General features: G+C 45.4%; 1 protein-coding gene across 1 annotated transcript in view; it reads left to right on the forward strand.

Annotated features, from left to right (window-relative positions):
* Nucleotides 1-75: 75 nt before the first annotated feature.
* Nucleotides 76-13,313, forward strand: part of STARD3NL (STARD3 N-terminal like) — a 34,660-nt gene continuing 21,422 nt past the window's right edge. Inside the window, exons 1-5 of the mRNA XM_075586645.1 lie at nt 76-96; nt 3,208-3,285; nt 5,209-5,286; nt 6,050-6,103; nt 6,194-6,311. Of these exons, the coding sequence (XP_075442760.1) occupies nt 91-96; nt 3,208-3,285; nt 5,209-5,286; nt 6,050-6,103; nt 6,194-6,311 (334 nt within the window). The 5' untranslated portion in view covers nt 76-90. The remainder of the gene's footprint in view (nt 97-3,207; nt 3,286-5,208; nt 5,287-6,049; nt 6,104-6,193; nt 6,312-13,313) is intronic.

Below are 13,313 nucleotides of genomic sequence, written 5' to 3' on the forward strand. Positions count from 1 at the left end.
TTGTACTGTCTCAAGAACAGGGCTGTACCAAGATGAATTGAAATGATGTAATGACGAGACCCGCAAACATAAAAGCAGCTACGAAAAAGAATGATGGTACTTCTAATCATTAAAACTGAACTGGTTTACGATATAGAAAAGTTTGAGAACCTCTGATTTTTTTTTATTCTTAAAACAAATCGCCCAGGTTGAGCGTCTATTGATATGGAACGTTTTCTATAATGATTTGAATCAGTAACTTGTATTCAAAGAACCGAACAATTAAAATAGTTACAGCTTCCATATCTAATACATTCTGTAATTGTCAAACCTTCTGTGTTTTGATGCAGAGATAGAAAAGGACTACCAACTAAATGGTCCCTCAGATTTGGTCTATTAATGTATAAATAATTTAAAGGTGCAGTGCTTCTTGGGACCAACATATACATGTTTAAAAGTCCTAACTTTCATTTAATTATACTTACCATGTCCTCTGAGCTAAGTTTCTCCTGCTTCTTTATTTCATTTTCATTGACGAAGACCATCCGACTTGTAAACTTACATATCTTTTATACCTTGTCATTAGCGGATCAGCTGGGAGTAGGGGGGTAGAAAGTGTTCACCATCCTACCAAAAATACAAATCCAGTTAAGTTCTACGGTAAACTCACCAAGTGCATATAGTAGTTGTAATGTGATTGATATATATATATATATATATATATATATATATATATATATATATATATATATATATATATAAAATTGCAAAGTTAGTTTGTGAGCTAAGATGCATATACAGTAGTAGTTGCAATGTGATATATATATACAGTAGTCGACAAATCACCCAAAAATCTACTCGCCGAACAAAAAAATCTACTCGCCACCTAGCCCCGCCCCACCCCGAGGCCCACTTAAAAAAAATTAATACATTTCTAGTAAGAACAACATTCGTTTTTTACATAAGTTTATTTATTGTATTACATTATACTACAATTAGTCCTTTTTACCAATTATACTACAATTAGTCCTTGTTACGTGTGTGTGTGTGTGTGTGTGTGTGTGTGTGTGTGTGTGTGTGTGTGTGTGTGTGTGTGTGTGTGTGTGTGTGTGTGTGTGTGTGTGTGTGTGTGTGTGTGTGGTGAATGACTAGTTTCCTGAACCCCATAACTAGTGCCTGGACGCCCCCACTTCACAATATCTAAAGCAGCAATCCCGCCTGGGATCTTTCCTGATCCGCAGTCCCTCAATGTCCATGTACCCTTATTCCCGCAATGTTATACATTGGAGGGGATGTGTTCCCTATCTGTGTTCTGGGTTAGGGGGGATTCTGATGTCTTCCGTGTGAAGCTCGAGGGTCAGATCTGGAAGAAAGCAGTGTAGGTTATTTCGGTGTAGGTATAGGGCAGTTAAGATATACAGGGTAAATAAGATATCCAGATACAGAGAGGGGAGAGAGACAGGGAGACAGAGAGGGGAGAGACACAGGGAGACAGAGAGGGGAGAGAGACAGGGAGACAGAGGGGGACTGGGAGACAGAGGGAGACTGGGAGACAGAGGGAGACTGGGAGACAGAGGGAGACTAGAAGACAAAGGGAGACAGAGAGACAGATGGAGGCTGGGAGACAGAGAGAGACTGGGGGGGGTGACTGACTGACTGGGGGGGTGATTGACTGACTGGGGGGTGACTGACTGACTGGGGGGGTGACTGGGTGGGGAGGAGGTGACTGACTGGGTTACTGGGTGGGGAGGGGGTGACTGATTGGGGGGGGTACCTCTGGTGTCCTACACACACACTCACATACACACACACACTCTCCCATACACACACACACACTCTCCCATACACACACACGGGGGGGGGAGGAAGAGAGGAAAGGCCGCGACCAGCACCACCACCATGCTCCCCCCGCACCCATCTCCCACCCCGTGCGGGGAAGCGGGGATATGGGGGGGAACACCCCCGCTACCATCTCCTGACCTGTGCGTAGACACGGGGACCTGGGGAGAAGCGGAGGGGAAGGTGGGAAGACCCCCGCGCCCATCTCCCACCCTGCGCAGGCAGCCACGGGAACCTGGGGGGAAGCGGGGACCAGGGGGGGGGAACACCCCCGCTACCATCTCCCGCCCCGCGCGGACAGCCAAGGGGACCGGGGGGAAGCGGGGACCAGGGGGGGAAGGGGGGAACACCCCGCTACCATCTCCCACCCCGCGGGCAGACACGGGAATGGTGGGAAAGCGGGGCCCGGGGGTGAAGGGGGTAACTCCCCTGCTACCTTCTCCCACCCGCGAGCAGACACGAGGACCGGGGGGAAGCGGGGAACACCCCCGCTATCATCTCCCGCCCCACAATGGAGTACTAACCTCTTCAAGCAGCAGAAATGAAGAGGATGCGCCTGCGTGGCCTGAGTGTGGATGAAAAAAAAGATTTTGGCAGCCCGCCAAATCCTGTCAGCCAATCAGGCTGCTGGATTAAAAAATAAATTTTCAGCGCGAGCAGGGAAATTTTCAAAGAACCGCGTGCGCTGCTTGGGCGGCCATGAGGAGGTCGCCACAAGGTCAAATCCACTCACCCGGGGCGTGTGGGGGAATAGGTTTGTCGAACACTGTATATATATATATTTTTTTTTTTGTAAAGTTAGGTTGTGAGCTAAGACTTCTAAGGGATTTGATTTCCTGTTTTATTACCACACTCTGTGTGTTTAAGCAACTGTTCCACAAGCAGAAACTCCCTTTCTTCTCCTGCCTTTACTTTGTTAGCTCCTAAACAACAGGGTGAGATATGGGTAGAGGAAAAACATTACGAACACTCCCCCATTCAGACGCCTCAAAGAAAAGGTTTTGTGTTTCGTTTCCAAATAAGCAATATAGACAAATCTTTGCTTTACAAATAGTTACATTTGTTTAAAAGAAAATAATTAGTTAAACGCTTTACAAAATATTGTTTGTTTGGCTATATCAAAAATATAAAAAGATAATGTCCGTTCATTAAATATTTTCATAATTTATCAAGTTTTTTTGTTTGGCTACCAGAGATTGCACCTTTATGTCTGAATCCATATGTAAAATATAAAATCAGGCAGCTACAAAATATATCATATGTAAAATATGTACCACTGTTTCCTCCTATACATTAATTTGAACGAATGATATTACATTGGACATAGTCTAATAACCATGCAATCTGAAGAGATGTACTGTAACATGAATTGTCTTATGTTTTGTTTAGGTAGATGGAACCATCCTGGACACTTTGGAGAAGGAAGTATTACAATATGACTTCCACAATTCATTTTTTGACATATTTGTAAGTGCTTTTTTGTGGGGATAGCTATGCAATTTATGAGTCATAAAGTTCAATCCTAAGGGGCTTATTCTACATCGGCCGATCAACCATTGTCAGACAAACATTTTGACCAAAAATTAACTGAAAGGCCGCTTCGGACTATACTGAATAAGGCCCTTCGGCCTAGATACATCAACCGGCTGTAAGCCCACAATGCTTTATTTTTATGGTACAATACATCAACATTGCACGGCTTGAAATAACGCATTTTTTACCACGACTGATAAAAATATTGGAACTGGCATCAAAATAACTATATAACGCCGTTTTAGTCATGTTGATGCCATACATCAAGTGCCAACATTGATGCCAATAAATACCGCATTTTTTATCACATACTCCATGCTAGTATTAGCCCTATATTTGCTATCATATACATGTGCAAGATATCCTAAACCAGCATGGTGATAATCTCTCCCCTCCCCCCACCGCTCGACACACACACATTACAGTACATATTACCCCTTTGTTGTCCAAGTGGTCAGCTAGTCATGGATTTCCATGACTGACTGACAACGAAGGGTTACAGAGGGGTTAATATGAGCATTAAACTACACTACCTACCCCCCTTTGCCACCTCAATAGCTAGTAAAGCATCGCCACTAAGGTAGCCAAGATGGGTAGGTTAGTGTGTATTAACCCCTTTCACGCATGTGGTATACCTTGTTAGCCACAGGCATCAAAGGGGTTAATGTTGTTTCTATCATAGGGTTCTGTAATAATAGATATTACAGAAGCATATGGTAGAAATATTAGTAACGCGATCGCAATGCGGGAACAAATGCACTATTAACGCTCGTGTTAATTTTCCGCATCACAACTCCAAAGAACTTGTTAGTAGAACAGAACCAAGTGAGCGAAAACCTTCCCGTATAACGGAATGTATAACACTATAATTCCAATACCTTTGTGGAGTCTGCAGCTAGGAATAGAATTGACCTAACATTTATGGAAAAGAAATACATGGACCTTGCGCTCCTCCCTTTTATGAAGTATGCAGCTGGTAACAGGATTGGCCTTACGTTTGTTGAAAACAAAAATACGATTCCAGCACTCCTCCCAAATTGGCTTACAGTAAGAAATTGTATTAATTCAGTGTAGGTACCTGCTATATTTGGAGTTTACCTTGATAGGGGTTAGCAGCCTTGAATCATGTTTTGATCAAAAGATGCAACTAAATGACTCCATTGTTATTAGACTTAGGTTCTGAATTATTACTGCAATCTTGATGACTTAGTCATAAAATTGACATAATAAGACCCATTTTTTTTTTACCGGGTGCGATTTTAACGGTTTGATGTATCTAGGTCTTAGTGTTAGTTCAATAGACATTTTCAAAGTAGTGTTGTAACTGTTTTTTCAATGTCTTAATAAATCAAGAAAATAGTTTTTTTATCTTGATTAAACTGGGCAGTTTTGCAGAGGATGTGTTCGGTTACATTGCATATTACACCATAGAAAACAAATGTATGTCTTAGACCAGCGGAGCGCTAACTGGGGGGCGGGAGATTTGTCTGGGGGGGGGGGGCGCAGGCGGTTGCAGCGGTCCGTGCTCCTCACCAAGACATTTAAATTAATGCCGGGGGGTCGCAAGAGGCCTCTGTAATACTAAAACTTCCCGGGATTCAGACGCATCTCCGTGGCATCTTCATTTGACGCCGCATGGTTATGTGACGTCACCGGCGTCTAATGACGATGCGGGTCACGTGACATGACATCACATGATCCCGGAACTTAATTTGACGTTGCTGCCAGGCAGGAGAGGGGGCGCGGGAGGACCAGGGGAGGCCAGGCAGGGGGGTGCAGCATTAAAAGTTTATACTCACCTGTCTTAGACTTACATTTGTGCCCTGTGATCTTAACATAATATTTCTCTTTTCACAGTTGCTCTCAGTCTTCCGGTTTAGCGTGTTAATTGCTGTTTATGCAATTTGCAAACTGCGCCATTGGTGGGCAGTAGCGGTGAGTTCACACTAATTATTGTTCAATGTGCCTATGTCAGCTTTTAAGAACAGAAATGAGAGTACCCTATTCCTGTGCACAATAAGGTATAAAATAATTGAAATACTGTAGCCGGAATCCCTCATTGAAGTACTAGATAGTAGTAATAGAGATTGCAATACAGATTTTAATGGGGCGTTTCGGCCAGAAACGACACAAACAACTGTTGCACCACATGTAGAATAAGGTCAGAATTCAATAGTCTATTAATAACAAATTACCCTTTATTTCTATTATTCAGTAGCCATCTACTTTTTGAATATTGTCACAGGGCTTTCAAATAGAACTGATATTGTACATGAATAATAAATCATACAAGGATATTTGTTATTTAGCTTTTTGAGTCATTGGTGCAAATCTTGCCCAATATTTTAAGAGTGCTCTTGTTTCCTGTGTTTTACAGGAAAGTTTTTAGTTGCTTTAATGTAACCATTTGGAGCATTTATTTTAACCACGTTACTCTATGTTCTAATTTAATTACATACCTACGTTGATTTTTTTTTTTTAAATGAAACTCTTTGTGTGTTAACTTTGTCGGAATTAGTTCATTCATTTGATGTAATCTGAATTTAAAGTGTTACAGGGCTTTAGACTGAAGCATCCATTTACATCAATGGGAATTTTTGGCCAAAGTGTCCGACCACTTTGATCTTTATTGAATTAGCCCATTAGTCCGAAATGGCAAGGTCAGACGTATTTCTGATTTTTTTTCCTGTTTTTGTAGGTTACAACAGCATCCACTTGTGCCTTCTTGTTAGTAAAAGTTTTTCTATCCAAGGTATGCGACTCTGATTACTTATATTACATTTCATTCAGGTTCCCTTACAGTATAAGTAACCCAAAAATACCCGTTTGTCTCCTGCTGTAGCTGTTCTCTCAAGGTGCTTTTGGCTATGTACTTCCTATTATGTCGTTCATCCTGGCCTGGATAGAAGCTTGGTTCCTTGATTTCAAAGTGTTGCCGCAAGAAGCAGAAGAAGAAAACCGTAAGTTAATATTCTTTGAAGAATCAGTGTCTTTCATTCTTAATAGTTACACACTGCGGTGTGAAGCAGTAATCTTTTCGATCTTAGAGCACAGGTGCCATGTACTGAGGATGTCATGGCCTAGATTTTAGATTGTCCATGCTTTCTCCTTGCACCTCACCAAAATGCAGGAAGTATTAATCGGCTATAAAGGAAAGTTTGCTTATAGACATTTTGAAATAACTGAGAATACTTGCAACTAAGAATTGAAATCACTCAGAAATTGTGGAGCTCCTGCAGGTAATACCAAGGTGGCCATACTCCTTAAGACCTTTCAATAGAAGTGCCTGAGGTGAGCACAGTGTTTTAGGAATCATGTTTGTTTGTCCTAGATGTAAACTTGACTTTAAAGCATATAAAATATAATACTCTCACTTCAACTATCAATTAAAGTATGTTTGCAAATTGATAAATTATATATCTACTTTCTGCTATGCCCCTCTTATGATCTTACTGCACACGCTAGAACCTCCATGTCTACATGGAAGATCTCACATGTGTCAATATGTTATGCTACATGTACAGTGAATGCATGTTTTGTATCAGGTGAGAAGCTTTGGATGTCTGGAAGTGGATAGGTACGTATAAAAAGCCTGATGAGGTTCCGAACTTGGGGTGGTTTGAACTATATTTCCTCTAAATATGAACTACTTTAAGGTTTTACATGTTATTTCAAAATGTCATCTTTGGGCTCATGTAGTGTAATATATCAGGGTTTAAAAGTTTCTGTAGCAATTCTTGCAGGAGCCTCTGGCCTCGACATATTGTGTTTCATTGCCTCCTTCCAACTGGTGGTTTTATGTTCACTTCAAATAGAGAAGAGGGTGCGTGGGTTGAAGTATATTTGGAAACTCCCACAGCTTAGTAATACTAAATTTAAAGCAGCAATCCTGGCTGCGGTTACAGGATGGGAATCGGTGGACCCAGGAGCTGAACCGTGCTATTTCCTGGTTCCTGAGATTCTTCCCGCTGAAAGGGGGAAAATAAATGGCCGCAGGCCAATAGTTACCGTAATATCATCCTTTGAGGCTTCCTATTGGACAGCCATAAAATCTGAGAAAAAAATTAGGAAGTGATACAAGCACTAGTAATGCCGGGTCCCCGGAGCTGAATATGGCGCTGTTCAGGAACCTCCTGGTTTCCATCCCGTGACAACAAAACAGAGTAAAAAAGATACGATTGCTGCTCTAAGTTACCACATGTTATGAATAATATTGTCTCTAAATAAATGGGGACACAGCCAAGAAAGTGAGTTGGTCCTGCGACCAGGAAGAGGCCTAGTGACCTCGGGGGTTGGTCATGTGAAGTTACAGGAACTCTACTGTTTCAGGACATCAAAGCAACAAGCCTAGGATAGTGTACTGATGCTCGTCTCTGAATAGGAAGCGGACGCGCAGGGCTGAGGTAGGGGTATAAGATCACCGACCAGAGCCAGGGGACAGAGTCCTGTTAGAGTAGTCGTGATCCAGGCAGAGGTCAAGGCAGGCGGCAAAGGTGCAAGTCCGGGTACAGGTTGGGGTCAAGGCAGGCGGCACAGGAGCAGTGGTCGGGGTAACAGGCTGAGGTCGGCAACAGGGAATCCAAAAGAACAGGGAGGGCTCAGAACAGGGCAGGCTCAGGAATCAGAACACAAGGGGGCCAGGCACACAGGAAATGCATACAATGCTCAGGCCAGGGCTGGGAGTCACGGACGGCTATTTAAGCCCTGAAACAGGTGCAGCCAATTCAGGAAGAGACTTGCCAGGATCCAAGATGGCCACAACAGCCATGTAAGGGCAAGGTCCAGCAAGACCCTGGACTGGAATCCTTACAGATAGTGGCGAAGAGACTGAAAAAGGATGGGGGGTTTTCTTTAGATGAAAAGGACTAAGGCTTGATGCACAAACAAAATCTTCATTATTTAAAGTACTCAGACTGTGTTAAATAATTTAATGTTTGTTTGCTTTTGCAATGTGCAATCCTTGCCCAATCTGCTAGCATGATTGAAGCAAAAAGTTGACCGAGTCAGACATAGAAGCTAGTGAAACGAACAAAGAAGATTTTTTGTTGTTGCAATTAAACGATTAGCCCCTTTATGGGCTGATTCTATAGGTGCCGAATTGGCCGATAAGGGCAGTTTTTAGTCAAAATGCCCCATTATGTTCCTTTAGTGTCCATCATTGTTAGGGCTAGTATGATAGTTGCCCGCATGACGTTACGAGATTTCCATATTATTATTTTGTTTGCGCGTTTTCTGTGGGAGATTTAAAGAGCGGTGAAAGCAATCTGAATGGAGGAAGACGCTCCTCTTCTGTTCATGTCACCTAGGATCAGGGTTGCGACCATGTAATCGTTGCATAAGTGACCATATGGTTGTGATCCGGGAGGCCTGTGCCAGTTTGCTGCTTTGCTGCTTCTGCCCACTTAAGCGATAGGTTCCCGTAGGTACGCAGCACTAAATAAATAAAAACGTGTGCTTGTTTAGAGTTATTTGTTGGTTATTTATCTAACTTGCTACTTTTTTTTTTTACTTAATTGCATGACGTTTCTAAATCCATACTAAACAGGGACACCTTAACTAGACATGATTCAAATGTGTGCAAATTGGATCCAGTTGCATCTATGTCCACCCTGTAGTTTTGATTGGACACAGCCAATAAGTGATTGTTATTGTTGTACATCTACATCATTCATACTAAAATCTATACTGCTTTTATTGAACGTTTACAGAGATATTTGGTAAGGGAGTGGGACATTCTCTAGTGTGTGTGTGTAACTGACAGAAATTCCACAGGATATAATTATAATGTCAAAGTGTGTGAAGTTGCAGCAGCATTATAGGCTGTTCCGGACAATTTGTTCTGTGTTTTACAAGCTTGTTTACTACTTATGAAACAAGAATTGACCCTGTATTTGGATACTAAATAAGCCTCTCGATGTTATTATTGTCCATGTACGATGCAGAGGGAATATATCACCATGTGCACTGAAGGGGTGCGGCCACCTAATGCTGTAATTGCTGAGGAAGAGTCATGTGTTGGACTCAAAATGTTCTAATGATGGACAACCACTTGCCTTTACCATTAGGGTTTGGGTAAGAATGCTCTGCGTTGTTCACTTGATATATTTTTTAATTTCTTTTACATTTTATAGTCATGTATTTTTTTTAGATTTTGTTTAATAATATTGTTTGCAAACTTCTTGCTGCTGATAACTTTGAGGCTTAAATCAAGTGTAATTCAAGCTGCAATTTTAAGGACTACACGAGAGTTTTTTTCCGATAATTATTGTACATAGATGTACTGTATGATAGACCTTTTTTTATCATTAGCATCAACATACAGTACATATGGCCGTAGTTCCGCAGTATATAGACGTAATTGTTGTTGTTGACACCATATTTAGGTGTTTCATACTACTGTATAATGTTTTTGTGATGCAAGATTGACTCAAAGAACATTATTTTTGTGTCACTTTTTGTCAGCTAATCAAGAAATGTTTTGCTTCAGGATAAGTTGAGCAATACTCATATCGAAATGTTTTTATCATCTTTCTGCATTTCCAAAAGCAATTAAAAAAAATAACTATTGGGTCCTTGAATAATGACGAGAATTAAAAAAAAATAAAAACAATTAAAAATGATAGTAGGCATGTTAACGAATAGAACGCCGTAAAATATATTTTGTGCACCACGATTATTCTATACTTGTATTCGATAACAGTATGATTTACAAGTGGAATTGACTCAAGCAGGAGAAGGCGTCTCATGATGGAGAATGTACGTGTTGCTATAGCAGTTTTGTTTAATTCCTGCCTTATTAAATAACAGGAGTGCCGCGTTGGCTACTAGTATACTTAGCAACGAGAAAAAGTAGGCAGGATAGTAAATTGGCCCATACTTTGTATTTAGATAGATTTTGCCACTAGGAGATGAGTGTGGTTCTTAGTATATGTGCCCTACAGCAGATAGTGCTTATTCTTAGCATCAAAACAGTTAATTGAGGCGAAACACTTCCTCCCTAGGCTCTCAGTGGAGTCCTACTTGCATATTCTGTTTAGTAGCACTTGTTGGGCCAGTTGCACCCACGTGTAGTTACCAGTATTCTATCTACCATCTCTTGTGTATAATATTATATATACTAACACTCTGCCTAGAACAAGCTGCTAATAGCAAACTGAATCACATATATCTGTGTCAGAGCACTGTGCGGCCCACGGACGCAGTCTCCCTAAGCGCTCTGACTTACCACCACACACGCCTCTCAGATGAGCCTACGTCACACGGAAGTGACATCAGACATACCTGACGTACGTTTCACCTAATCAGCTTCATCGGGGGCTTCTCGTCATTATTCAAGGACCCAATTGTTCTTTTTTAAACAATCAATTAAAATATAGTTTTTTTTACTACATAAGGGTGTTATCCAGTGCAGCCTAAAGGGTTTTATTTTCTTCACAGTCAAACATACAGTATTACTCATATTCCCTGCTAGCACCACCATGTTTGAATTTTGGGTTCTAACATTACATACATTTATGTACTCTCAGAGGTAGAGCAGGGTTTTCACTACCCTCTCCGGGGGTACCTCCCCTTGCAAATATATATATATATATATATATCTATATATAGATATATAGATATATATATATATATATAGATAGATGGATATCCTGCACTGGGTGGATGGATATCCTGCAGTGGTGGAGTAGTAATAGCTGGTGCTAAGGTCATAAAAATACACAGCATATAATACCTGAAAGGTAAAGAGACAAAGGCACTCAGCAGTTCAGTAATGAAAAAATGTATTAAAGTACACAAATACTTGCACAAAAAGTCCAACGTTTCGATCCCGGAGAGAGATCTTTATCAGGGGGGGTGCATATATATATATATATATATATATATATATATATATATATATCTTATACTATATTAGTGAAAGCACTGTATGTTTGCCTGCCTGCCTGCATGCATGCCTGCCTGCTGGATGTCCGGTGTCCCTAGCGGCAATCTCATTGGTCCCTTGGCCCGCCCGCCCCCGCACACCTCTCATTGGCCTCACACACTCACACCACCCCCTTGGCCCGCCCCCCACACCTCTCATTGGCCTGAGGCGGAGTGACGGGCCAAAGGTCCAAAAAAATAAATAAAACACACACACACACACACACACACACACACCCACCTCTCTCCCCTCTCCAAATCACCTTTTCCCCCTCCCCAGCGGCATCACCTCTTCCCCCTCCCCAGCGGCATCACCTCTTCCCCCTCCCCAGCGGCATCACCTCTTCCCCCTCCCCAGCGGCATCACCTCTTCCCCCTCCCCAGCGGCATCACCTCTTCCCCCTCCCCAGCGGCATCACCTCTTCCCCCTCCCCAGCGGCATCACCTCTTCCCCCTCCCCAGCGGCATCACCTCTTCCCCCTCCCCAGCGGCATCACCTCTTCCCCCTCCCCAGGGGCATCACCTCTTCCCCCTCCCCAGCGGCATCACCTCTTCCCCCTCCCCAGCGGCATCACCTCTTCCCCCTCCCCAGCGGCATCACCTCTTCCCCCTCCCCAGCGGCATCACCTCTTCCCCCTCCCCAGCGGCATCACCTCTTCCCCCTCCCCAGCGGCATCACCTCTTCCCCCTCCCCAGCGGCATCACCTCTTCCCCCTCCCCAGCGGCATCACCTCTTCCCCCTCCCCAGCGGCATCACCTCTCCCCCTCCCCAGCGGCATCACCTCTCCCCCCTCACCGCTCCAAATCACCTCTCCCCGCTCCAAATCACCTCTCCCCGCTCCAAATCACCTCTCCCCCCTCCCCGCTCCAAATCACCTCGCTTCCCGCAGCTGCCACGCGGCGCGTAAGATGGCGGACCCCCTTCCTCCCTCGCGGCGCCGAGTCAGACGGTGGCGGCGCCCGGAAGTACAGGTAGGTGTCGCTCCCCACCTCCGGCGCCAAACGGAACTGAGAAAGGGCGCATCAACTGAGGTGTGTGTGTGTGTGTGTGTGTGTGTGTGTGTGTGTGTGTGTGTGTGTGTGTGTGTGTGTCACTGTCCACTGCCCCCCCCTCCTATCCACTGCCCCCCCCTCCTGTCCACTGCCCCCCCCTCCTGTCCACTGCCCCCCCCTCCTGTCCACTGCGTCCCCCCTCCTGTCCACTGCGTCCCCCCTCCTGTCCCCCCTCCTGTCCACTGCCCCCCCCCTCCTGTCCACTGCCCCCCCCCTCCTGTCCACTGCCCCCCCCCTCCTGTCCACTGCCCCCCCCTCCTGTCCACTGCCCCCCCCCTCCTGTCCACTGCCCCCCCTCCTGTCCACTGCCCCCCCTCCTGTCCACTGCCCCCCCCTCCTGTCCACTGCCCCCCCCCCTCCTGTCCACTGCCCCCTCCCTCCTGTCCACTGCCCCCCCCCTCCTGTCCACTGCCCCCCCCTCCTGTCCACTGCCCCCCCCTCCTGTCCACTGCCCCCCCTCCTGTCCACTGGCCCCCCCCCTCCTGTCCACTGCCCCCCCCTCCTGTCCACTGCCCCCCCTCCTGTCCACTGCCCCCCCCCCTCCTGTCCACTGCCCCCCCCCTCCTGTCCACTGCCCCCCCCCCCCTCCTGTCCACTGCCCCCCCCCCTCCTGTCCACTGCCCCCCCCCTCCTGTCCACTGCCCCCCCCCTCCTGTCCACTGCCCCCCCCCTCCTGTCCACTGCCCCCCCCTCCTGTCCACTGCCCCCCCCTCCTGTCCACTGCCCCCCCCCCTCCTGTCCACTGCCCCCTCCCTCCTGTCCACTGCCCCCCCCTCCTGTCCACTGCCCCCCCCCTCCTGTCCACTGCCCCCCCCTCCTGTCCACTGCCCCCCCCCTCCTGTCCACTGCCCCCCCCCCTCCTGTCCACTGCCCCCCCCCCTCCTGTCCACTGCAGGAAATGCAGGGGGAGGAATCCATGCCTTTGAGGCGCCCCCCCCCTCCCTTTGACGCCCCCCCCCCTCCCTTTGACGCCCCCCCCCCTCCCT

Source organism: Ascaphus truei, chromosome 2, assembly GCF_040206685.1.
Source record: "Ascaphus truei isolate aAscTru1 chromosome 2, aAscTru1.hap1, whole genome shotgun sequence".
NCBI lineage: Eukaryota > Metazoa > Chordata > Amphibia > Anura > Ascaphidae > Ascaphus > Ascaphus truei.